General features: G+C 38.9%; 1 protein-coding gene across 4 annotated transcripts in view; it reads left to right on the top strand.

The window, feature by feature from the left end:
• RPS6KA5 (ribosomal protein S6 kinase A5) overlaps positions 1 to 27,315 on the top strand; it is a 177,230-nt gene that overhangs the window by 43,726 nt on the left and 106,189 nt on the right. For all 4 annotated transcript variants that reach the window (XM_030319783.2, XM_030319779.2, XM_030319781.1 and 1 more), the window contains exon 2: positions 6,664 to 6,735. In XM_030319783.2, coding sequence (XP_030175643.1) covers positions 6,664 to 6,735 — 72 coding nt within the window. The remainder of the gene's footprint in view (positions 1 to 6,663; positions 6,736 to 27,315) is intronic.

The raw sequence follows: 27,315 nt of genomic DNA, 5'->3' as shown, positions 1-27,315 counted from the left end.
GATTTTGGCTCAGGTCATGATCCCAGGGTTGTGTGATTGAGCCCCTGTCAGGCTCCACACTTACTATGGAGCCTGCTTAAGATTCTCTCTCTTTCTCTCTCTCTCTCTTTCTCTGTCTCTCTTTCTCGCTCTCAAAAAAAAAACAAAACTGGAGGGGAGAACAAACTAGTAAGTGAACCAAGTCCCAAAAGAACCTCTGAATCTGCTTAGTTGATTATTGTATACAGTAGTCTGCCACCTTACCCACGGGAGATCGATTCCAAGACCCCCAGCAGATGCCTGAAACCACAGATAGTACCAAACCGTCTATATACTATGCATCCTCCTATACATATATACCTATAATAAAATTTACTTTATAAATTAAGCACAGTAAGAGATTAACAACAATACTTAATAATCAGGACAGTTACAACAGTGTATTGTAATGAAAGTTGTGAGACTGTGGTCACTCTCTCAAACTATCTTATTGAACTGTACTCACCCTTCTTGTGATGATGTGAGAAAATAAAATGCCTGTGTGATGAAGAGCTGAGGTGAGGTGGATGATGTAGGCATTGTAACATAGCGTTTGGCTACTATTGACCTTCTGAGGATGGTCAGAAGGAGGATCATCTGTGCCCGGCCCATGGTGAACTGTGGGTAACTGAAACCACAGAAGGTAAAACTGTGGATAAGGGGACTGCTGTATAGTGAAGGAGAAGTGCAAGAGAATGGCCACTGGGCCCAGGAGGTCAGGCCAGGCCAGGAATTGGAGGCAATAAAACAAACCTTGTGTAGAGACTGTTGCTTTAACACAGTGACCCCCCCTACTGTTAACTGTGCCCAGTCAGGATTTTGGACTCTTGAATAATTAGATTAGTAACTGCTCTTACCTGTGGGTAGGACTAGACAGGGGGTGGGCAGAGGCTTGCCTGGCACAGGAAAAGGAGCTGCTGCAAGCACAATAAAGTGCCATTTACTTTCACGTAGGAAGGCAAACAATGGACAGTTCTGTCTCTCAGTTCTAAATGCTCGGTTCTGGTACGGTCTGGCCCCAGGCATGGAGTAGCTCCTGATCAGCATACATTTTGGACTTTACTAAGGCATGTAATGACTCAGAAATGCAGATTTCTGTGATTGGCTGATGTTTACTTTACCTCCAGGGTGAAATACAATGTGTAAATATTTTAAGTCTTGTTCTAATAAATGTTGGTATTGTGCTGGGAAGTTGGAGCTTTTGATCTTGGCTTAATAATTTAATTAAGAGAAATATAGTTTTAGACTTTCATATTCAAAGGCTTCTAAATAGTGACAATAGCATAGAAATGAGAACCATTTAGACACCTAGACTCACATGCCCAAATATATGTTTGTCGGTTCTTAGGATTCTATATATAGTATCATATTTACCATTTGTCTATATGTGTTTTATTGTTAACACAGTGAAAAAAGTCTTTATAACTGATAAATTCTTCCCCATGCCTAAATATTGATAGAGCTTCCTATTAATTTGCTTCCATATGTCTGATTACTCACTTTGCCTAACAGATGTCATGTAAAAGAATTATATGGATATTAAGTTCAAGATCCCTGAGTTGGGCTTATATCAAATTACCTTTTTAATTTTATTTTACTCTTTGAAGTTAACTTGCGAGGGGAGTAGTTAAAGTAGAAACTCTGTAATTGTAGGGGAGGAGAACCTTTCCCTTCCTTTCTTCTAGGTTCTTTGGCTGGCCTAATAATTAAATTGATATAACACAAGTTAACAGGGGAAAAAAAAACACATTTAATTTTGTATGTACAGGAGCCTAAAGAAATACAAGACTGAAAGAAGTGACCAAAGCAGGTAGCTTTGTGAAGAATTGACAAAAGGGTTTAGTCTTGGGTATCAAATTAGGGAGGCAGTAACAGCTTGTTTATATAGCTTTCTTGGCCCTAAATCCCCTATTTCTGATAATAAGAGCCTTCTACCCTCCTAGTACAGGGAGGATACCTTTCAAATGAGAGATTTATTTGCTGCCTTCAGGGTAGACCCAGGAGGTCACTGTCCTTTCACTGGCTGTGTCTTAAGGAACTTTAATTCTAAAGAACCAGTATGCCAAAGTGGCGTATTTGGAGGGGGCGTGTTCTGCTCCCCTTCATGATGTTGACTGTAATGAGGGGAAGACTTTTCTTTCTCATAATTTCACAAAAAGACCGTCTACTGGAGAATTCCATTGTAGAAAACAGCTGTAAAACCTGGATTTAATGTAAAAAGCAACTATTTAAGGCACTGGAGAGTGAACAGAAGCAGATAGACTCTACTGGGGAGTACACAGTTGGAGGAGGGAAGGGAGGGAGCTATAAGAAGTAACTTTGCCTTTTCACTGATTTTAGCTTCAGGCTAAGTACAGTCTGTACTCTGGGGACTCTGGTGGAAAAACAGTAGTCTCTTTGGCCAGGGAGACTAGAAAACTGAAACCAGAGAACCCTGATCACTGAAGATAGGGGAGAAATCCCAGAAAAAGAAGAGCCAGAGGAGGGGGAGTCCTTAGCTTTTGTGAGCACACATCTCTGACTGCCCTCTGAGCCCTGCATGAGTACAGTGGACTCAGAAAAACTCGGGTAAAGACAAAAAATCTCAACTGGACTGGAGCTGCCTCCTAAGAAAAATAGTTTACAGTTCAAGCCGACCCAAGATACTTGCCGGCTAAATGAAAGAAACAACTGTCACTGGAGAAAAAAAACAATCTCTCATCTCCACAAATTAACATTTCTACAGTCCATAATTACCCCATATATGGAGAATCAAGAAAATGGAACATATCAGAGAGGAAGAAAATCAGTTGAATTCTACCCTGAGATGAACGAGATATTGGCTGTACCAGGCAAGACTTTTAAAGCAGCTGTTATAATATCCTCAGTGAAATAAAACGCCATGCTCTCAGTGAATAACAAAACAAGAAATCCTATCAGGAAAATAGAAACAATGAAAAAGAACCAAATGGAAGTTCTAGAGTTGAAAAATACAATATTTGAAATAAAAATTCAGTAGCTGGATTTAACAGTTGAATGGAGGTGCAAAAGGAAAAGTACATGAACTTTGAAGATAGAGCAATAGAAATCAATTGGAAGAACAGAGAGAAAACATATGGGGGGGAATGAACAGAGTCTCAGGGACTTTTCAGGTTGAATCAAACAATCTAACATGGACATAATTGAAATTTCAGAGGAGAGACAGAATGGGATAGAAAATTTTCTTTTGAAAAATTAAGGCTGAAACCCCCCAAATTTGATGAAAAACAGAAACTTACAGATACAAGATCCTTAGTGAATACCAGGGTGACTGAACCCAAAGAAGTCCACATCAGTACACATCACGGCAAAACTTTCAAAAGCAAATGTTGAAAGCAGTAAGAGAAACATGATACATTTAAATTACTGCCTTCACCTGGGAAACCATGGAGGCCAAAAGAGAATGGAAGAACATGTTTATATAAAGTGCTGGATATTGAGGAGGGCACCTGTTGAGATGAGCACTGGGTGTTGTATGGAAACCAATTGGACAATAAATTTCATATTAAAAAATAAATAAATAAGCAGGAAAAAAAAGTGCTGGAAGAAAAGAAAAAAGCCTGTCAACCCAGAATTCTTTATCGAAGAAAAATATGCTTCAAAAATGAAGAGGATTCCAGATTTAGTTAGTGGCAGCAGTGACCCAACTTGTGAATAGACAGATACGCTTTAAAAGGGTGAGTTTTATGGAATGTGAATATCTCAATAAAAAGATTTGAATGAAGGTAAGAAAGACTCTTTCAGATAAAAGAAAACTTGGAGAATTCTGCGCTACAAGAAATGTCAAAGGAAGTTCTTCGAGGCTCAAGAAAACTTACACCAGATGAAATTTTGGGTCCTTGGAAAAGATAAGAAAGATCATCAAAAATGATAAATATCTACAGAAATGCAGAAGTCTCTCTCTTTCCTCTTTCTTTGTAAATCATATAAGGAAAACTGATAGCATTGTCTTGTGCGTAATCGCATATATAGAAGATATTAACTCCATTTAATATATATCAATATTCCATAAAGAATGATTACAAAGTTTCTACAGTTTTAGGGAAATGGAACAGTATTAATTATAAGAGGACTGTGGGTAATTAAAGATGTACACTGTACTCCTTAGGGCAACAACTGCACTAATAATGTAACAAAGTAGAGCTAAAATGCCACGTGAAAATTGAAATGAAATTCTAAAAACCATTTAAATGTTTTGTTGTTGTTGTTGTTTTTAAGTCAGGAAAGTAGAAACATGGGAACAAACAGAAAAAACAAGTTAAGGGGCGCCTGGCTGACTCTTGATCTTGGGGTTGTGAGTGCGGGCCCCACGTTGGGTGTAGAGGTTACTTAAATAAAGGGAAGAGGCAAGTTAAAAACAAGTAATAAAATGGTAAATCCAAATCCAGCCATCTCAACAATTTCATTAAATTGTCAGTAGGTTAAGTTCAATGGATATAGGGTTTGGTGTGCAAAATTAAAAAGTTCCAGAGATCTGTTGCAAACACAGTACATGTACTTAACACCACTGTATTATATACTTAAAAATGGTTTAGGTGGTAAATTTTATGTTACATGGTTTGACCACAATTAAAATATTTTAATTATGCATTTAGTTAAACTTTGGAAGGACACTGAAGTCACTTATCCCCCTGAAACTTTTAATTCTAGAAGTTCGCAGTTGGGTCTGATTTGCTTGAAGTTGGAGGCCCAGAGCATTATTTATTTGCAAACACTTATAATGATGCTCTGTGGCACACAACAAGCTCCGTATAAATTTAACTCCTTGAATCCGCATCAGATCCCTATGAGGTAGGTGTTATTTTATTTTCTGCCATTTTATTATGGGCATTTTCAAATATACAGAGAATTTGGAAGAACTACATGTTGAACACCCTCCCACTCACTGTCTAGGTTCTGTAATTAACATTTATCGTATTTGCTTTATCACATATCTGTCCATACCTCTATTCACCCCTTAATCCATCTTATTTTTTTAAGCATTTCAAAGCAAATTGCAGACATCAGTATGCTTTGAGGGTAGATATTTTTATTATCCTCATTTTACACTAGAGGGGACCTGAGACACAGAGAAGTTAATTAATTTGTTCAAGGTCACATGGCTTTTAAGTGGTAGAAATAGAATTTAGCTTAGGCCTCCTTTAACCACATCTATAGAATGCTGGTTGGCACAATATTAATAGGTATTGCCATAAAAAAATAATTTTGTGATCCAATAAATTTGGTAAATATAGTATCTGAGTTTTAGATTCACATGCAGATTTTCATGGTGTAGAATCTATGAAGTTCAGCAGTAAAGAAACCTGTAACCTGATTAACTTTGTTTAAGCCGATCATTTCAGGTTTATTTGACTTGAAAGCATCTTTTCCCTCTAAACATAACACCTGTTAACATCTTGTAGTATAGGACCAGAATCAATGGAATATATTTTGGAAAATGCTCATTTGTAAGATATCCTAATTTTGTTTATCTAGGACAGAATTTTTTTTAACATTTATTTATTTTAGAGAGACAGAGCATGAGTGAGGGAAGGGCAGAGAGAGAGAGAGACACAGAATCTGAAGCAGGCTCCAGGCTCTGAGCTGTCAGCACAGAGCCCAATGCAGGGCTCAAACTCACAAACCGCAAGATCATGACCTGAGCTGAAGTCTAATGCTTAACCGACTGAGCCACCCAGGTGCCCCTGAAGACTTCATTTTTTAGAGCGATTTTAATTTATAGAGAATTGAGCAGGAAGTGCAGAGAGTTCCTGCAGAGCACCCGCCTCCACCTTCTCCCAGAGCCTCCCCTCTGAACATCTTACATTAGTGTGTCTCATTTGGTACAGCCTATGAGCCAATTCTGTGATGTTATTTTCACCCAAAGCCCACAGTTTACAGAGCTCCTTCTTTCTTGTAGTTGTGGTAAAATACGTATCATATACGTATCAAATTTACCACTTTAACCAGTTTTTAAACATTTTTTTAAATGTTTATTTATTTTTGACAGAGAGAGAGAGACAGAGCATGAGCAGGGGAGGGGCAGAGAGAGAGGGAGACACAGAATTTGAAGCAGGCTCCAGGCTCTGAGCTGTCAGCACAGAGTCCTGCGTGGGGCTTGAACCCACGAACTGTGAGATCATGACCTGAGCTGAAGTCGGACGCTTAACCAGCTGAGCCACCCAGGCGCCCCCAGAATATGTTTTTAAAGAGTTAATACTTTCAAACAAATTTTAGAGCTGGCAGAGATCTTAGATTTTATTCAGGTCTGACTTTTGATTTTGGCTCAGGTCATGATCTCGCGGTTGGTTAGTTCCAACCCCACACTGGGCTCAGTGCTCACGGTGCAAAACCTGCTGCAGATACTCTGTCTCCCTCCCTCTGCCCTTTCCCCACTTGTGCTATCTCTCTTTCTCTCCCTATCTCTCTCTCTCTAATAAATACATGTTAAAAGTTTTCCTGTAATATATAACATACAGAGAAGTCTACAAAACATAGCTGTGTAGTTTAACAAATAATTATAAAGTGAACCCTGGCTTAACTACCCAAGTCAAGTAATAAAATATTGCTGGCATTTCAGAAGCCCCCAAGGGCCCCCTCCTGTTCCTGACCCCCTTAATTATTTCTTTTTTCTCTTTCTTTTTTTAGCTAATTTAACAGGACATGCTGAGAAGGTGGGGATTGAAAATTTTGAGCTCCTCAAGGTCCTAGGAACTGGAGGTAAGTCTTAAAAAAGCATTTGTTACTCCTATGACAAAGGATTGGTATCTCCAATACAGAAATCAGTTAAAATTTTAAAAGCGTAAGGAATCCAGTGGGAGAACTGTCAAAGAGCACAAACAAACGATTCATAGAAAAAAATACAAAAGGAAAAATTTGGAAGAATTGGCAGGGATTTAGGAAAACCAATTTCTTTTACCCTGCTGTTGGGAATGTAAATTAGTTCAGTCTTTACATAGGACACAATACTAAAATCCCTAAAATTTATAGAGAGCTTGTTACTTGCCAAGTACTCTGTGAAATACTTTATGCTGATTAACTCATTCAGTCCTCACTCCATTTTATTCATATCCACTGGTCATCATTGTTAGTAACGAAAAACGCAAGACCCTTCAGAAACCTAACAAAAGTTAGGTTTGAGTTTGGTTAAATTGAACAGGGATCTTTATGTTTTGTAATTTAGACAATAGGATTGAAATGATGTGTTTTTAACAGTTTTGAAAATTCTCCATAATGTAAGAAGCTTAATAAGCTCAAAAAAAGGCTACAGACGAGAGTGTGCAACATACCATTTCTGTATGAATCAATGTCTACATGTGCACTTGACCCTTGAACAATGCAGGGGGTTACGGGTGCCAACCCCTGCACTGTTGGAAATCTGTGGGTAACTTTTGATTCCCCCAAAGCTTATCTAGTAATACAGTCTACTGTTGACGAGAAGCCTTACTGATAGCATAAACAGTTGATTAACACATAGTTTGTATATGTATTATATGCTGTATTCTTGCAATTAAGAAAGCTAGAGAAAAGGAAATGTTATTAAGAAAATCATAAGAAATAGAAAATATATTTGCAGTACTATACTGTATTTATCAAAAAAAAATTACATGTATAAGTGGACTCGTGCAGTTCAAACCTCTGTTGTTGAAGGGTCAGCAGTATATGTGAATATAGAATATTCTCTGGAAAATCACCAAAATGATAACAGTGGTTGTCCCAGGTGGTAGGATTTTGGATGATCTTGGTTTTCTGCCTTATACATTTCTGTGCCTCCTGGATTTTTGCTGCTGCCATGCTTGCTGCTCAAGAGTCAGGGCCTCTTGGACGTACAGCCTGTGCAGTTGCAGAGACCCCCACACTCAGAAGAGCCCCATGTTAGGTTTAATGCTCTGCTTTCACTGTCCTGAGATTCTAAGTAATTCATGAACAGGGCACCCCACATTGTCATTCTGCAGTCGGCCCACCATTTACACAGCTGGTCTTGCCAGGAACGCACCTGGTCTCTTCAGCTCTCTCTCTGGGATGTGTTGCTCTGTAGGTATGCCACTGTGAGAACTCTCATTTTCCATCTTTAAGGTAGGGATGAAAAGGAGGATTTTAACTCTTTATTTTTGCAGTCTCAACAGGCCCTATTGTCTCTTTCCTGGAAGGGGAGGGAGAGCCTCAGAAAACAGACTATTTTTCTTCTCCACTAAAGTTTAGCTTCACGCTCTCAGGGGCCTGTATGCCTTCCTAGATTCCCAGCCTCTTACCCGCCGTTGTCCGCAGGAAGGCATCTGCCCATAGATTCCTAAGTGCCAAGCCTTTTAGCAGGAGAAAAGTCCTTTCTCCTGGGCTTCCAGGATCAGTCCCAGCCACTGCCCTCGCATACCACATATGCAATTTGTCTTTAGGTCATTCGGTATTGAGCTGTCAGGCCTAGGGCCTTGCCATATAAGCTTTTCATGATTTTCCTGAGTAGTTCAGCATATTGTATAGAGCCAGCCTTTACAGCTGCCAGTGCATAAGCCCTATAATTTATTTTCATCAGCTAAATATTTTATTGTCAGGAAGAGTTTAGTATAATTGTCAACTTGGGAGAGTTTACTGTGCATTCTCTCCATCAGATCATTTGTAAAGATGTATTTTTAAAACAAACTAGCCTCACCCTACCATATCATTAAGAAATCATGCTTGCAAAATATCAAAATAATGTCTTTTATTCTTAACATTTGTTTCCTCTTTCAAAGGCAGTATCTCCTCGAAGAAAAAGAAAGGTCACAACTGTATGGTGACTGAATTTCCTTAGAAATAGTTTGTGCCATTTTGTCAAAGGCTTTTTCAGGTCAATTTATGTTATAGCCACAGAATTTGTTTTATCTGCATGTTTTTTATTCTAATAGCTTTACTGCAGTATAATCACATGCCATATGGTCCATCCATTTATTTTTTATTTATTTATTTATTTATTTTTTTTTTAACGTTTATTTATTTTTGGGACAGAGAGAGACAGAGCATGAACGGGGAAGGGGCAGAGAGAGAGGGAGACACAGAATCGGAAACAGGCTCCAGGCTCTGAGCCATCAGCCCAGAGCCTGACGCGGGGCTTGAACTCACGGACCGCGAGATCGTGACCTGGCTGAAGTCGGACGCTTAACCGACTGCGCCACCCAGGCGCCCCTGGTCCATCCATTTAAAGTGTACAAGTCAGTGGTTTTAGTATATTTACAGAGCTGTGCAACCATCACCCCAGCCAGTCTTAGAACATTTTCCTTACCTCAGAAAGAAACTATGAACCCTTTGTCTATAACTTCCCAAGCTTGCCATCCTCCCAGCCCTAAACAACCACTGACCTACTTCTATACATTATATTTGCCTGTTCTGGATATTTCATGTAATTTAATCATATAATTTGTGGTCTTTTGTGTCTGGCTTCTTCCAGTTAGCATAATGTTTTATAGATTCATCCATGTGGTAGCATGTATCAGTATTTCTTTCCTTTCCATGGCTTAATAATATCCCTCTATATGGATATACCACATTTTGTTTATCCATTCATCTGTCAATGGGATTTTTGGATTGTTTCTGCCTTTTGGCTATTATGAACAATGCTGCTGTGCGCATTCATGTATAAGTTTTTGTGTGAACATGTGTTTTAATTTCTCTTGGGTACATACTTAGCAGTGGGTTGCTATTCCATGTGATAATTCTATGTTTAATTTCTTGAGGGACTACTAGACTGTTTTCTAAAATGGCCACATCATTTTACATTCCCACCATTTTATATTCCCACCAGCAGTGTATGAGGGTTTCAATATCTCCACAACCTTATCAACACTTGCAGCTGTTCTTTTAGAAAATAAGTTATGAAAATCAGACTAAGATCGTGTTTTATTCCAGATATGGTCAAAGCCAAAAAACTTTTATTTAATATTAGTAGATAACCTCTCTGAAGCAAAATAGGCATGGAAACTACAGATCTCCTCAAGCCACTATTAACATGTAATATTAATTAATTTTCATCGCTGAATTTTATAACATGTAACAAAAACCATGAAACTAATTCTGTTCCTTGATCTGTCAATTTTATATTTGGCAGTATATTCCAAATACATAAGTAGAAATAGAAAGGCAGTTTATGTTCTCTTTCTGATAAGATGACAGCTTGCATATCTTGGAAAATCTTCCTCATTTTTAAACCCCTAAAGTGCTGGATAAAAACCTCTAAAGAAAGTCTACTAAATAGTATAGGTCAGCTTGTAAGAAGAAGAAAAATCCTTGGAATCCAAAAGGAAAACAGAACAGGAATCTAGAGAATAAATAAGCCCCTTGAAGGCAAAGGTTATTCTGGGGAAATGTACCAGTAGATTGTGAGCAGGTTCTTTGGACTTAGCATTTCCATGCCTGGTATGAGGGACATCATCTAAGACTCCCGAGAGGTAGAAAAGGCTACTGCTTAGCAAACCACTAAATAAGAAAAAAAAAAAAAATCCAGTCTGCAAAGGGAGGTGCAGAGGAAATTTTTCTGCCTCAGCATTGGCTCTGGGTGAAGGGAAAAAATAAATAAATAAAAGCGTTCCCTGAGCATTCACAACATAAGCCAGGCATCATGCGGGTTTGCAGCTTGAATTTGTACACATTTGTGTAATCCCAAAGAACAAAAAATAGGTAGGAATTTAGTTTACAGTCGTACTGAGTTGGTAGTATTCCCAGGTGCCTAGGAAAAGCAAATGTAAATCCTCTTTGAAAGAATAAACTGTTACCTAGACCATAAAGAAGTACCGAAGAAAGTTTTACAGACATGGTCTTAATTGTCAATGATCACAACATCCAAGAAACAAGTCTCCATGAGTGAAAGACGTGGAAACAACAAATAGCAAAATTAGACCTGTAGAGACTGTTGGAATTATTAGGTCTGAAATATGATATAAATGTTGATATGGTCTTTAAAATTAAACAGAGCTTTGATGGTAATATTAAGGAAAAAAAGCATGCTACAAAATGGACAGATTTGAAAGAGAACCAATAGTAGTTCTAGAAGTTGAAAAAGTAATTCAGATTATAAACTCAGTAGTTGGTTTACTAGCACATGAGATGTAGCTAAAGAGAATTAACATGTTGAGAGATGGGTTTGAGGAAAATGTGCAGAATATAAAATGGAGGAAAATGAGATGGCATTTATAAAAGAGAGATTAAGGGGCACCTGGGTGGCTCAGTTGGTTGAGTGTCTGACTTCAGCTCAGGCCACGAGCTGGTTAGTGAGTTTGAGCCCTGCATCAGGCTTGCTGCTGTCAGCCCGTCAGCCGGTCAGTGGGGAGCCCACTTCGGATCTTCTGTACCCCTTTCTCTGCCCCTCCCCTGCTTGTCCTCTCTCAGAAATAAATAAAAATTAAAAAAAAAAGACACTGTAAAAGAGAGATTAAGACATGGAGAACAGAGAGAAGGTACAAGGTTGTCTGATCAGAAATCCTAGCTGAGAATTTACTAAGATTGATTAAACATGTGAATTCACAGGTTGAAGAAACAGAACAAATTCCAGGCAGACAAGTATATAGAAATTCTCACATGAATACATCGTAGAGAAAGTGATGATCACCAGAGAAATACGCTAAAAGCAGCCAGAGAGAAAAGACTTATTTATGAAGGAACAATGATCAGATAAACAGATGACTTTTCAACAGCTACCATGAAAACCAAGGGAGAGTAGACAAATATCTCCAGAATGCCCGGAGAAAATAAGTCCGTTTAGAATTGTATACCCAACAAAACTATTTTTCAGAAGCGAGGGCGAAATAGACATTTTCAGACATACAAAAGCTGAGTGTGTTTTCCACCAACACGTTCTCACTAAAAGAATTTCTAAAAGACCTAGTTGTAGGGAAAAAGGAAAGTAATCTCAGGAGAGTTTCCAAGATGCAAAAAAGATTGGATCTAAAGAAAATCTAAACAACCATAGCTGTAATGTTGAAATTGTGGGGTTAAAAAAAGAAAACTGAATCACTGGACAAAAATAGCATACAGTTTGGGAGGTGATAGGAGTTAGTGTTCTGAGGTAGTATTCCGCAAACTTTAACATGCACATAAATCTTGCAGTGTGTAAGTTTCCAAACTGATTAAAAAAGACCAGTCAACCTTAATATTCTCTAACTGTTAAGAAAACTAGTAAGCAAAAACTTCCTGCCAGGACAATAGTTGATAGAGTTTTAAGAATGAGTTCTGCCAAACATTCAACCCATAGATAATTCTCATCTTCCACAAACTCTTTCAGAGGATAGAAGAGTGGGATTCTTTTTTTCCAGTTCATTGGTTGAGGTATGGCTTTGATTTCAAAAACCACAAAGAGAATATGAGGAAGGAAAATTATAGGCCAGTTTTATCCGTGTGAAATTTTTAATAGCGAATTTATCGAAATCAAACCTGGGGTATGTTTTCTTTCAACACAGTTAATACTTTGTCGCATTACCTACTTCAACTTTTTGAGTGGTATGATTCCAGGTCCTTAAGATAACTCTGCAAAGGTGAGGAATGAGTTTATCAAGAACGTTTTACTTGGGCATTTTCATTTCATGCTTTTTCGTTGCCGTATTACCAATTATACTCTTACTTCTCTTAGGAGAAGATGGAATAACTAAGGTGTCATTTGTAGGTATTTCTGTATTTAAAATCACATTTTTGATGACTAAATGGAGTAGGTGGAAACTTTTCTTATGAATATAATAAAATATCAATTTTTATTCAAAAATTTCACCACTAATCTTTCAGTTTCATTACCTTTTTAAGATAATTTTTTTCCAACGCCACCTAGAATAATAGAAAAGCCTCATCAGATGTCTTTATGTGTCAAGCCAGGTTTTCTTTGGAAGTGAAACTGAAAATTCTTCTGATGAATTAATTTTTATGTGTTTTGAACTATATAAAATGCTATTCACCCAATATCTTGAAGACCTTGTGGAATATTAAAATATCAAAGAGTTGCTTTTTGATCTCATACTTAAATGCATGTAATATTTGTTTCAAAACCTCTCTTTCACTCAGACTGTTGATTTATTTCTCTTTCCAGCTACCTTGTTTCTGTTGGTCTATCACTAGTCTGTCGATCAGTTTCCTAAGATAGACACTTGGAAGTAATTTTTGATTTTTCTCTACTTTTTATTTCTTATTTCTTACAAAGTCTTATAATTTTTCCTTCGAAATGACCCTTGGATTGACCTTTTCTGTTCCTTGTGCCATCACTGATAGATATTACCTTGTACATGGATTGTTGCTAGGGTTTTCTTAACTGGTCTGCTTTTCTGCAAGTTCTCTCTTCTGTGTTATGCATTTTACTTATATTCTGTTATAAATGGTATGCATCCTCATTAAAATTCAACATTACTGCGCTATTCTCCTATTTCAGAATTTATAGTGCCTCCCCCTCCCCCAGTTAATTAATTCAAATCCAAATCCTTTTGCCTTGTTTTCACACTTAGCTTTGTTTTCTCCTGTCTTTTTTGTCCAGTTACCCTGATATTCCACCTACTTTCTAGTCTGGTTACTTTTGTTTTACTCCCCTACATTTAGGCATACTTTCCCGTATTCTGATGCTCTGCCTTATCTTTTTTCCCATAATCCTAGTGCTCCTTTTCTCTTCTGCCCGTCCAAATCCTGCCTAGATCCCTTCCTTCTCTGAACTGGGGTGCTGAAATTCCTTTGCAGAGAACACAGCACTGAGTGGTTCACTGAATTTTCCTTCTTTTCTGCTATTTTCCTTCTAGATTGTAAGCTCTTAAGATCATCTTTATACATCTGTCCAACTCTGTAGCCCTGCCCCATCTCCATAGCTCACAACAGTGTGAGATGATAACGGTCTAACGAGTATATAATTCATGCTCTTGTCTCTAGCATGATTCTTGAGATTGATACCTCCAAGTCCAGGAAATAGCTTTGGTTCATCTTTTAGAATTATACTTGTCTCTTGACCAGTGTGGCGGTTAGGGGCGCCAACCCCCTGCCTAGTTGAAAATCCGTGCATAACTTTTGGCCCACCAAAAACTTAACTTCCCTCCTGTTGACTGGGAACCTTAGTGATAATATAAATAACTGTTCAACACATATTTTGTGTGTTATATGCATTATATACTGTGCATTTAACAATAAAGCCCGAGAAAAGAAAATATTTGGAAAATCATAAGGAAGAGAAAATACATTTACGGTATTGTACTGTATTTATTTTTAAAAAATTAATGTGTAAGTGGACCTGTGTAGTTCAAACCCATGTTCAGGGATCAACTGTATTTTGTTTCATGATGAAATTTTAGATTGTTTGTGCGAATACTGATTCTGTTTTCATTTCTCTCCTTACCTTTTCTGCTGCTTTACTTTTAACCATTTGCTTTCTCTGAGACATGTGCCCAAGTAGAGGTGAAGAAAGTCTTTAAGCATACCCATTGTGTACATTCTTAGTACTTCTAATGCTTAATGGAATGGAGCATGATGGTTTTAGATAAAAAAAAAAACTTTAGTATTCTCCTTGAATTTTCTTTATTCATCATACATGATCCTGTACTTTGGAGATCTTTTGTCATTACGCCTCCCCAAAAGTTAAATAAAGTTTGCCATGTGACCACAAAGGGTGCCCCCGAGTTGATTTCCTCTTCCAGTTTTAGTGCATTCACAACTGTGAAGTACTTCGTATCCAGGATGACATAGCTTGAATTCAATGAAATTCAGGCTTGAATCTTGGTGTTTTCATTACCTACTTGTGTTCCCTGGGTAAATCACTTGAACTCTGAGAGCCTAAGTCCCTATTGGCATAAGTCAATAATACCCATCTCACAGTGTCGTTATAAGATTAATGAAATAATGGATACGAAGTGCCAGTTGCTGGATAACCATCAGTTGTGGTTGTTTATTGAATAGGAAACTCCACTGTAAAGCTATATCCTAAATTTGAAAAACAAAATTATTTGGGACTTCTTCATAAGGATAATTAGTTTTTTCGTATAGATATGTTAGCATATCTGGGAGCAATTTCAACGGAAGTTATATTTCTAATAAGAAGAGTCTAACAAATGAAAAACTGCTTCATAAATGAGATATTGGTAGTTGAAATTTGATGAACATTTCTAAGAAGTTGATTTGTCTATTACCTTAAAAATAACATATCAAATGAAAGGATTGTGTTTCTTATTCTGCTTTCTTCTTTTAACTATACAGACATTTTAGGTTCTGAACACCCTTTTATTTTAGGTTGGCGATCTTATACTTAAATATGCAGAAAATGAGTAATAAAACATTTAGAGTGCCTGACACATAGTAACTGCTGTATAAACTCGAACTAGTTATGTAACTAAAAGAGAAAGAAGCCCAGCTTCTTAAAAGAGATAATATAATGCATTAGCGAGGTCTCACATGAGCTTGATATGTGTCATTTTTTAACAAATATTTTATGGTACAGCCTAAAATATGTCCAGCAAGAGAGGAATAGAGCCACCAAAGATCTTCCAGGTTTCAGGCTGGTTCTTTTGGTCCATTATCCACTCCACAGCCTGAGTGATCCTTCTTAAGTGCAAAATTGGACATGCCACTTCTCTATTTGAAACTTTCAGTTCAGGGGCACCTAGGTGGCTCAGTTGACTAATAAGCATTTGACTCGATTTCGACTCAAGTCATGATATCACGGTCTGTGGGATGGAGCCCTGCATTGGACTCTGTGCTGACAGCATGGGGCCTGCCTGGGATTCTCTTTCTTCCTGTCTCTTTGCCCCTCCCCAGCTCGTACTCACGCTCTCTCTCTTTCTCAAATACTAAAAATAAACTTTCAGTTCATTCCCATTGCTCTTGGGATTCACTCATTTACATGTGTTTATCAAGAGGCAAGTACTGTTTTGGGTGCTGGGCTTAGAGTAGGAAGTATTAAAAAAATGATAGATTACATACACATCTGCAAATTGAATAATAAGGATCTAGGCATTTAATGTAGTCATTTAATATAGAATTATTCCTGAGCTTATGAAACCTTAGAATGAGTACTGGCAAAGTACAGAAATTCAAAATGCCTTACCTCCAGGAATGTCTAGTGGGCAACTATCATTTGTGCCTACCTCAGCCCCTGGTGCCCTCATGAGAAGATAACTTTTTCCTTGTTGTGTTTTTTTTTTTGGGGGGGGGGTCATCTAATCAATAGCAGATCTTGCAAGCTGTTGCATGGAAATACTTATTTATCCAGTAGAGAGACCATCTTTTGGTTGCTTATCCCAATCTTAAGTGCCATCCTTGAAATGGTGACTCTGGTGTTCTTTACTCATTTTCCCAGACTCTATGAAAATCATCCTTGATGGGACAGCCTTTTTTTTTTTTTTTAATTTATACTTCAGCGTTCTCAGAAGCACATTTTCTTTATTAAATGAGACAGATTTCTATTTCTCTTGGGTAATTTGCCACTAGAGGGTGCTAGAAATTACACTAGGCAACTTAAAGACAGCTACTTTTTGGTGACAGGATAAAGGGGAATAAAACTTTGGTTGAATCATGTAAAAGACTATTTTATAAAGTATGCTGACTTAGTCATCGTTTGTCATTTTATTCCCTTAAGTGTTTGGAAAATATCCCTATTAAAATAGTACTTTTCCAAGCATGTATTCATGAATTGTCAACATTGTTATTCAAAAAAGTTTATAATTCTGCATCTGTATATATCCACTGTACCTTATGCTTCAGTGTAAACCTACAGTGTTTATGGAAGCCTTAGAGGTTAAATGTTTGTAATGATTTATGCCATGATCATAAAATGATTCCATAGGAAGATGTTGGTTGACATTGACATGATACAACTTATTACTGATGCTGTCGTAGGTCATGTCAGCTAGAAGCAGAGGCCAGGACAGGGATTTAGGTGCATGTGATTAATTGCAGGAATGCTCTCAGGAGAGAGTGAGGGAAGCAGAAGGAGCAGGGGAAGAGCCTAAGCAGCACGTGGTCTAAGCTCGGGTCTAGATTCAGCCTGGACTCATGGGAAGTTCTGGAGCAAAAGTAAGGAGGCAGGCCTTTTGCACCTATGTCAGTCACTGGCTGTAGGCTGCTTGGGTTGGGACGGGTTAGGGAATGGTCTGTCTCACCTTAGGCCTTTCTCCTGAGAAGGAGGCAGCTGTGTATTATCAGCAGCTCTGGTGTATGGGTATACCAGCCTGTCCAAGTGTCACTGGCAGAGCACCCTTCACTTCTACTACAGATGGTATTTAACACTGGCCAATAAGACATAACTGTGTAGCTAAGCAGACGGCTTGTTTGTTGAGGTATAAAGAGAATGATTTATGAAAGTGCTTCAAGTAATGGTTGTTCTTACTTCCTTGTTCTTGTGGATGTTTCTTTTAGTAAGATTCTCTGATAATCATATTCATGGGCAGTCATTTCCAAGTCTAGACCTCACAGTTGGACATGGTTTCCTTTGTAGCTTTTTCTTCTTTCCTGCTGGACCAGAATCTTTGGTTTTCAAGTCATTTGGCACCAGGGATAACATATGGCCTGTGATGTAATGGGTCACTCATGTGGAGATAGGCAGGAGTTGGCCACACCCACTTACATATATGCCGTTATGAGCTGGCTTCATGCATGTAGTGTCTTAGTGCTTTCTCTGAAACTTACAAAGTGCTGATCTAGAAAATTATTACACAATTAGTCTTTAGTTACTCAAGCTAATGCAGTATGCACAAGTGGTAGCCATAGATAGTTATTCCTGTGACTATTTTTATTTTCAACCTTTGTACATGTTAAGTCTTTTTTAGACGCTCTCACCATCCATAAGAAGATGTACTGTTTTGTGTTCCTGATTCAGCTGTACAACTGTTTCTGACCATTGACGTAGTTAAGCAAATGGGTCAAATGGCCGTGTTTTTAGTTTAAAAACTACAATTGGATTAAATCTAGAATGCTGGCACTTTTATTATGTCTCATCCAGATCCTCTGTATTACATATCTTCAGGAGGATATAAATGTTTATGCCCCAAACAAATGGCCTACCTCAGTGTCTTTTATAAAAATTACTGCTTATGATTTCATATGGTTTTACTGTGTCTCTTTTGTTTACTTACAGCATCTATTTATTTAATCATGTTTGGGGTTCATAGCTTTTCCTTATATCTTAGAATATTTTAGTCTGCCTTAATTAATTTTAGAAATTTGGGGTGTTTTTGATTTTACAAATCAAAGCAGTGGCCAATTTTTACAAAATAGTTATATGAAATGGCTCAGATTCTCCTTTTTTTTCTCTAACAATTTTATCTCTCTAAAAATTTTATTTCTTTAAAATTTTTTTCTTTAGACATTTTTTCTTTTAAAATTTGAAATATTTCATTTTATAGGTATGTATTTTTTAATATTTGGAATTTAGTGTACAGTTAAGATACCTGTTGTATAAAGGAATTTAGGAATCAATGCTTGTTTGATAAATATATAAAGTCAAGTGCATTTATTTTAAATGTGTTTTGGAATTTACCTTCTTTCAAAAAGAGATTTAAGGGCATTTTCAAGATAAAAAAGAGAGAACCTTAAAAAAAAATAAGTGAAAGCCAGATAAAAGGAAAGTGAAATAGATTTTACAGACATCTGGGGTGAGATAGGCATTATAATTGAGTCTTAAATTTAACTCTGAGGTTATTAGGAGGTAGGGATAAAAGAGAAAATTCTGTGGCTTACATAATTTTTTTTTTAAAGGAAAGGCATATAAATTTATTTAGAACAGTGACTTTCAAGCTGTTTTGGCTATTTCCCATAGGACGAAATAAGCACGTTTTTATATTGCAACTCAGTATGTGTATTTATGTTATGTCTGTATACACACACACACACACACACACACACACACACACACACTTTTCTTCCACTAATACTTCTATAGTGTTTGTTATCTGCCAGGATGCTTACATTAATTTATTTAATCCCTGGAACAGAAAGTAAGATGTAGGAACTATTACCCTCCCTAATGTGGAAATTGAGACACTGTTATCTTAACTGTTCTACCCAAGGTCATACAGTTACTAAATACCATATGTAGGGTTCAGCCTCAGGCAATCTGGCAGAGTCTTTGTGTTTAGCTGCTGCTCTGTACTCCCCTCTCTTTTCCCCTCCCATGTGCTCAGATTTGTTTACATTCATATATACATACACGTGGGCATGCATTTATAAAGAGGAAGCACTGGTTTCATGAAACACTTTTAGTGTATTTGTTTCTCTTATTTTTTTTAAATGCTGTTTAGACCCACTAATTGATACCACTGCCCACTGTTTGGAAAAAACAGTCTAAAGAGACTTTTTTTTTTTTTTTGAAGTTTGTTTGTTTGTTTGTTTGTTTGTTTATTTATTTATTTATTTATTTTGAGAGAGAGAGCGCGCACAAGCAGGGAAAGGACAGAGAAGGAGAGAGAGAATCCCAAGCAGACTCCGTGCCATCAGTGCAGAACCCAATGTAGGGCTTGATCCCATGAACCATGAGATCAAGAGTCGGATGCTTAACCGACTGAGCCACCAGGTGCCCCCAAAAACTGGCCTAGAGAGACTTAACAAGTGCTGAAGTTATCAAATGGTTCCTATATCATGAACATTAAATGATATCATGAGAACAGCATCTTTGACAGAAGATGTGTCAATATTATTGGAAAAACATTGTCTTTTGGACAATAATGTTTCTTTTTGATGCTAAGGTCTAATTAATCAGATGTTTCAGATGGGTCTTTTAGAAGTACCAAATTACGGTTAGTCGGTTGGACTCGTGAGTGTGTGTTTTTGTGGCTGATTGTGCTGTAAGAACACTGAAATGGCTATTTCTCTGACATGGATGATGGTGGGTTTTCTGGGGCTTCATACACACCACTCTGGCATTACTCACCACGTACGTTCCACTCGCCTATTGACAAGGATCTCGTTTCCAAGGGCAGGACAAGTGAAATTCAGAATTCCATGAGTGTATTTCTTGTTTGGTTCCATTCCTGACAATGTTGTCTTGGGGTCAGTGAAGTTGTACAGTGGAAGGAGGAAGGGAAGGCAGGTGGCCTGCTGGTCAGTGCCAGGACATATCACATGTGGAAAGACAGAAATTTTTCCCCAGATTAAATTATATCTGAGAAAGGGATGTGGCCAGGCATTGTGATTCGTTCTTCAGTGATTGTGGCAGATCATAACGCAGTGGCCATAAATGGACTATGTTAAGACATTTTCCTGCTCTAGAACGGTGGCTCCTAAGTTTCCTGAGTTCACTTTCACCAGGGAATGTTGTCAGGAATCAAATTTAATACCCAAATTAAAAGGGATTGCTTCACGAAAGCTGATTGTTCCTTCCTCCGAGGGAAAGAGTTGGCTGGGGGTAGCTCGGTACCACTGGTCTGCATTACTGGTTTCTTTTGTTAAAGACTCAGCTTCAACTTTAGAGCAAAATTATCAGCCGAGAAGAGGGTATTTGGCTATACGCTACGGAGCTCTTTCTTTGGTCTGCTCCTGTTTGCTAGCTTGTTTGTTCTTTTTTTTCATGCACTTAGCATTGAGTCTCCAGTTACTTGCTGATGATACAAGGAGTCAAATCACAGTGTATGATTTCATGGAATTTCCAGTCCTGTGGAAGTGGACAGTGAAGCAGTCACACAGATCAGTGAAAAGTCATGTTTCTGATCATTTCTGTGACAAAGAATGCATGGTGGTTATGAGAGCATAAAATTTGAGGAACTGTGCTAGTTGGAGAAGTCAGAAAAGGCTGGAGGTCTGAAAGAGTCTGCTAAATGAGACAGAAGGGTGAAAGAGGGAGGTGGACGCCAGATAATTTAATTATATTAAGTATTCTCCTTATCTTAAGGGCAATTGGACATCAACTGATTTGAGCCAGAAGGGTTATATTTTTTATCAGCAATTTAGATGGTACCACAAAAGCTGTGCTTGCCAGGTTGAGGATGAAAGCAAGCTGGAGCCATAGTTAGTGTGGTTGATGGCCGAGTCACCCTTTAACGAGATTCCACTAATCTGGAAGGAGGAGAGACGGTTGGGTTCCAACACCAATGAACAAGATCCTCTCTCGTAATGACATGACTGGTACTTGTTAATCAAAAAAAACGGTTGAAGTGGAAAATCACTTTAAAAGGATATATATAAATATGTGCTTTGAACATATTAATTTCACTTAAAATAGATAAATATATATTCATCTGCCAGTGAGGCCAGTCTTTGTGGTTGTTTGTTATGTAGGCTCCATGCCCAGCATGGGGCTTGAACTCACCACCCTGAGATCAAGAGTCAGATGCTCTACAGATTGAGCCAGTCAGGTACCCCCACTTGCCAGTCTTTGGATGTAGGCATGGGACCTTTTCTTTGAGAATAATTTGTTTTTTAACTTTTTTCTAAAGTTTATTTATTTTGAGAGAGAGAGAGAGAGAGCACGAGCAGGGGAGGGGCAGAGGGAAAGAGAGAGAATCCGAAGCAGGCTCCACGCTGTCAGCGCAGAGTCCCATGTGGGACTTGAACTCACAGACCGCAAGATCATGACCTGACGCGAAACCAAGAGTCAGACACTTAACTGAGCCACCCAGGCGCCCCGAGAATAATTTCTTAAACAATAGTTTATTTTGTATAAATCACTTGTAGTGATGCTTGTAGTGCATCATCTAAAATTAAGTTTCGGATTCTTCAAAGCAGAGTGGGAACCAGCAGCATTTGAAGTACTCTGAGTCCAGAATCCTTCTAGATTTCCACAGTTTTCCCCCAAGCCTTTTATAGTGTTCCACCCACACCTAGCTTTTCAGCAGTTCCTTTTTTTTTTTTAAGTGTCTTGCTTCTATCCAGTTCTTCCAAAGTATTCAACCTCATTTTTCTTTCACATTTACATTTCAGTGGTTTATGTAACATGTAGTTAAATTATATAATAACAATAACAGGAGTAAATGGGTGAGGCCACGAGTGAGTATCCACGAGTTGGTGTGAAGCAGACAGCTGAGCTACATGGAGACAGAAACGCATGGGTGAACCCGTCCTAGGCAGTCAGTGTGCAGCAGTGTGTTGTACAGAGGAAAAGGGGGGCGTATTCCTGGTCCAAGTGGAAGTCGCTAACAATTTCTGCCATGCAGTTTTTTAAAAGCCATGGTTCAAGTACAGTAGTTTCTGCTAGGAGTTTGGTATGAACCCAAAGTGTGGCATAACTGATAAGCAGTGTGTACAAGGCACACAGTTTTCAATAGCATTAGTAAAAATTGGGAAACAGTGATCTCACAGTGCTTGAGCCATTTGGGTCCCAGTGAGAGCGGCATGTCCTAGGTGAGGACTGCAATTAAGTAAATAAACCAGAGACCTTCTAGAACAATGGCTCCTAACTAACTCTTCCTCCAGAATAATGCATGTAAACATATGCACATTTTGCATGCATTTAATTATATGGCGTTGTAACGTGATTGCTTTTACAGACTGTAAAAATATTTTTTAACAAATTGTGATCTCATTATCATGAGATTAGATGCTACTTCCTAAAACTTTTTAATGAATTCACATTTTACAAATAAAGCAAAAAGATCGGTTCAGTTATGCTCAAAATAAATTTCAGCAAGAAGGCTGCTTTTGTTTAGCTTGAAAATGTAGTTGAAATTGTGTGGTGGCTTTTGATATGGCAGCATGAATGTCATCTTGTTTTCAAACCGTCAGTCACTTTTAACTTTTCTTTATTATGACAACAAGCACTAAACACCTGATTGATAATACTAATTGTGGCAAGTGGAGTAAGATTCCCGCACTTGGAAAAGCAAACTGAGACGTACTCCAAGGAACTAGACATTTCCCCGTGGTGCTTGGTTTTAGTTCATTTTATATTATTTGCTTTATCCTCAAGCTATTGAGATCGTTGTCAACAAGGTTTGCCAACACTGTGCTGTCTGTGTCAGCGAGGATAGAATTCTAAATCCGCATTTCACTTTGAACAGAACTAACCTTCATAAGAGAGCTGGTTTCCTCCCAGCTGTGGAGTTCTTTCTCCAGCTTTGTGGAGAAGTTTACTTATGTGTCTTGATCCAGTTCTCTCCTCTGAAATGGCTGCTTGAAGAGCACTCCGGTCTTAAGCAGAACCCAAAATGGCGTCTGTTGGGCCTAGAATTGAAGAATTTACTTCCTTCATTTGGTCCCAGATGTCTATCAAGCTAAAGTCAGGAACTAATCCTTCTTGTCATGCATTCTTAGAATTGACTTTCCTTCAGTCTCAAAAGAAGTAGAACCTCTACCTCTCCGTCAAGCGCCGTTAGACTGGTCCTCTGGAAACCCAGTGAACTCCGTGCCCTCTTTTTCTCACATTTCTTGACAGAGTATCTTGAAGAGGCGCTGATGCTAATGAAATTGATAAGATTCACAGCAGTACACAAGACTTCCGTGAGGATTGCTCATAAAGCCTTTGAAACCATTGCGTGTCGATGTGAAAATTAGAGTCATGCTGAAGCAGGAAGCTTAGTCTCTACCTAAGCAGCAAATCCGGATGTGTGGCCAAACATCCATTTTAGGGGCTCCATGTGAGCAGGAAGTACTGTTCATTTTTTATGGCCAGGAGGGTTGTCAGCATTGGTAGCCTTTGCAGGTTCCAGACGATGCTTTCAGAATAGGAATTCTTTAACGAGATCGGCACACCACTTACCGAATGAAAGCCAGTTAGTTGTTGGCTGCACTAGAAGGCAAGCAGTCATTCATCTGGTTACAAACTAAAAGGATACAATACTTCCATCAACTCCACTTTTTGTGTCCCCTCTTCAGACACTGGAATGCATGTAGGTGGTTCTGGAGTGGATGGTACTGTTCACCAGAAGGGCTGCTTTACTTTCTCTCTCTGTACTCATCTGCAACCCAGTTTACCCAGGGAGGGCGTAGCAACTGGGTTTTCTTCCCCTCTGCAGTGTGACAAGCAGCCTTATGGGTGCTTCAAAAACAAGGCTGTTTGGACACAACTATGGTTTAGTTAGGCATCCTACTCCTAGGATCCTACTTGTCTGAAATGTTTGTTGTGTGGAATGTTGTAAGGCACTTGTTGAATTTTGTTGACATAAACACCTTTGGCACTTACTATGTGATAAAAGTACTGTAGCCTTAGTTAATCGTGGCAACTGTAAAAGTAAAAACAGAAGATTTGTAAGCTTTATCCTTCTTTCTTTTCCCTGACGCTTTCTGATAGGGAAAATAATTGTATTGGCAGGATATATGCAGTCTTTAGCTTATGTTATTGGTAAGCTTCTGTATCTCATCACATGGCAAGGTGGATGACTGTTTACTATTTGACAGTATATAGTGTAGCAGCAGGATGATTTTATATTATTTGACCACATACATTAGCATCCTGTGCTACCTCATATTTAGCATAATAGGACTTTTTAAAAAATTTTTTAACATTTATTCATTTTTTAGAGACAGAGAGAGACAGAGCATGACTGAGGGAGGGGCAGAGAGAGAGAGAGGGAGACACAGAATCTGAAGCAGGCTCCAGGCTCCCAGCTGTCAGCACAGAGCCTGATACAGGGCTCAAACTCACAGACCATGAGATCATGAGCTGAGCCGAAGTCAGACGCTTAACTGACTGAGCCACCCAGGCTCCCCAATATAATAGAACATAGTTTTAAAGTAACAGGAAAGAGGGGCACCTGGGCGGCTCAGTCGGTTGAGCGTCCGACTTCAGCTCAGGTCACGATCTCACGGTTCATGGGTTTGAGCCCCATGTTGGGCTCCGTGCTGACAGCTCCGAGCCTGGAGCCTACTTTGGATTCTGTGTCTTCCTCTCTCTCTGCCCCTCCCTTGCTCGCTCTCTCTCTCTCTCTCACTCAAAAATAAACATTTAAAAAAAATTTTTTTAAGAGTTAAAGTAATAGGAAAGAAATCAAAGAAAAAATATTTGTAACTCACAGAGTACGTCAGTGGAACCTCCTAGTGGTGAGAAGTCTCAAAATCATTTACTTTAAGTTTGGCTTAGGGACTAAGGACATGTTGCATAGGTGAGATGGCATGGTAGTGTTTTTAAGTATTTAAAAAAATGATCTTACAGGGAAGGGTAATACTCTTTTTGTAAGTCCAGAGGGTATAGAAGGACCAACAGATAAATATTATTAAAAAAGGTCTGTGTCCACTCGATAAAAGGAACATTTTCTAATATTTCCATCCCTTCTCCCCACCAATAAATTAGGCTACTTTGCAAGACTTTCTCCTCATAAAAGTTAACGGCCCCGTGTCCATCACACCAAAAACCCACCTTACTTCTATTGTGACTTCTGTTTAATGTCTCACTCCCTATTTATTTTCCTGTGAGGTCGTCCACTGAAGGGAGGCGGATGGAGCAGAGCTAAGCGTGTGGGACGCAGGGCCAGGTGGGCAAGTGTGGTCTCGATGCTTCAGCTTCTCAGTGTGGTAATCCTTCTCCCCTACTTACAGGGATGATGTAGGAATTGAATGAGTTAATATACCTCTACAGTGCCTGGCAAGTACTCAGATGTTAAGTGCTAACACCCTGCCGTCTGTCAGCCACACGGTCAACACTTAGGCTGAAAGACTAGCTACCTATAAGCTGAACAGCCATCTTTCAGTGATGTCTTGGGAAGATTTGCTTTGTTGGACAGCACACATAATTTCTAAGAACCGGAGCATTCTGGAGACGGGAGTCTCAGAGAAAGGGGGGGGGGTCTGGGCGGGTGCTGTGTGTGTAGGGAACACAAAAGCCCCATACTTGTAGAGGACTTGACTTCCTCCCGAGTTTCTGTCATGGCTGACTCTGTGGAAGATATAGCACGCTTCATCAGAATATTTTCCAGCTTCCTGGCAGGGCTTCTGGAATAGATGAGCTTTTTTCATTTTTATACTTTAGGTTAATTTGTTAGCTTCGGAAAGTTGTCATTTTGTTTTTTTTTGTTCACCTCTACCTCACTAAAATCTCAGTCTGTGATCATTTTATTTACAATGGGGTAGGACACAAACCCTTTATGCACTTTCTCTGTATTCCAGAATGTTTTCAGTATGATTATGGTAGTGATTTTACTAAAGCCAGAGCATCCGATTTCTAGTATTTGTGAAGAATCATCTCTTAAATTCATTTTCAGCCCAAAGCGTGGTTCCTGAAGTTTGTATCCATTCTGCCACCGCTTACCCAAGTCTTTTGGCCAGTTCCTTACGGTCCTGGAACCCGTTTCTTATCTGTAGCTTGCAATTACTAAAAGTACCACCTTCGCTAGCTGTTCCGAGGATTAAGTGAACCAGTGTGTGGAATGTGTTCAGCACAGAGCCTGGCATAAGCAAGTTCCTCAGAAAGCGTCCTCCTCAGGAGTATTCCAGCCTTTCACCAATCCATATGCATATGTCTGTCATGGGTTGGTACTAATTTACTTCTCGAAGGACTGACCTGAATAACGTGGAGTATACAGGAGCCCCTCCCTTTAAGCGCTCTCACACTAGTGAGTGGATCAGAACAGAATTATGGGCTAAATACCGGAGAGGTGTGGGCAGGGTGCAGGGAGGCCCTGGAGGGAAGGTCTGGGTCAGAACTCAGACTAACTCCAGAACGGTCTGATGAAAGTATCAAACTTGGGGCGCCTGGGTGGCACTGTCGGTTAAGTGTCCGACTCTTTACCTCAGCTCACGTCATGATCTCACGGTTGGTGAGTTCAAGCCCTGCATTGGGCTCTGCTCTGATGGTACGGAGCCCGCTTGGGATTCCCTCTCTCTCTCTCTCTCTCTCTCTCTCTCTCCCTCTCTCTCTGTTCTTCCCCTGCTTGTGCTCTTTCTCTCTGAAAATAAATAAATAAAGTGCTGAACTTCAAAAGTGGGACTGGGCTTACCCACCCAGGAGGTGTTTCAAAGGAAAGAGAATTTTAATACACTGTAGAGATGCACTGGGGACCTACCCCTTCCCTCTCACAGTGTTTTTGTCTGCCTTTCCTTCACCCTCCTCCTCCTACCCCTTCCTGTCCTCTTCGCCTTTCTCTAGGGAAATAAATGCAGATACCTGCGCATTCGGCCCCAGTTCCTCCATCTGGGGGAGTGGCACCACACACAGGATTTGTCCAACTGAGCCCTTAGGGAAAACTTTTTGAGGTTGACCTACTGAGCCATGAATTACTGCCCAAAGATGTAAAGGGGCTTTTCTGTCAGGATGCTTACAAGTTAAGGTATTTTAGTGTTTTCTAAGTCTGAAGATCTCTTTTGTTTATATAATGTCAGCTTACGTTTCTTTAGTTTTTTTATTAAATATAGAGGGAGAGTCGAGGTGCTAGGTTTTTATGTGTATGAGATTCTTAAGAACTGTTTTCATTTGTTTACATCGACAGCAAAACCTGAAGATTTTATCTGATGTCTAAAATGTCCTAG

This window comes from Lynx canadensis, chromosome B3 (assembly GCF_007474595.2).
Source record: "Lynx canadensis isolate LIC74 chromosome B3, mLynCan4.pri.v2, whole genome shotgun sequence".
In the NCBI taxonomy this organism is placed as follows: Eukaryota; Metazoa; Chordata; class Mammalia; order Carnivora; family Felidae; genus Lynx; species Lynx canadensis.
The sequence above is the reverse complement of the archived record's forward strand: the minus strand, read 5'-3'. Positions and strand labels throughout refer to the sequence as shown.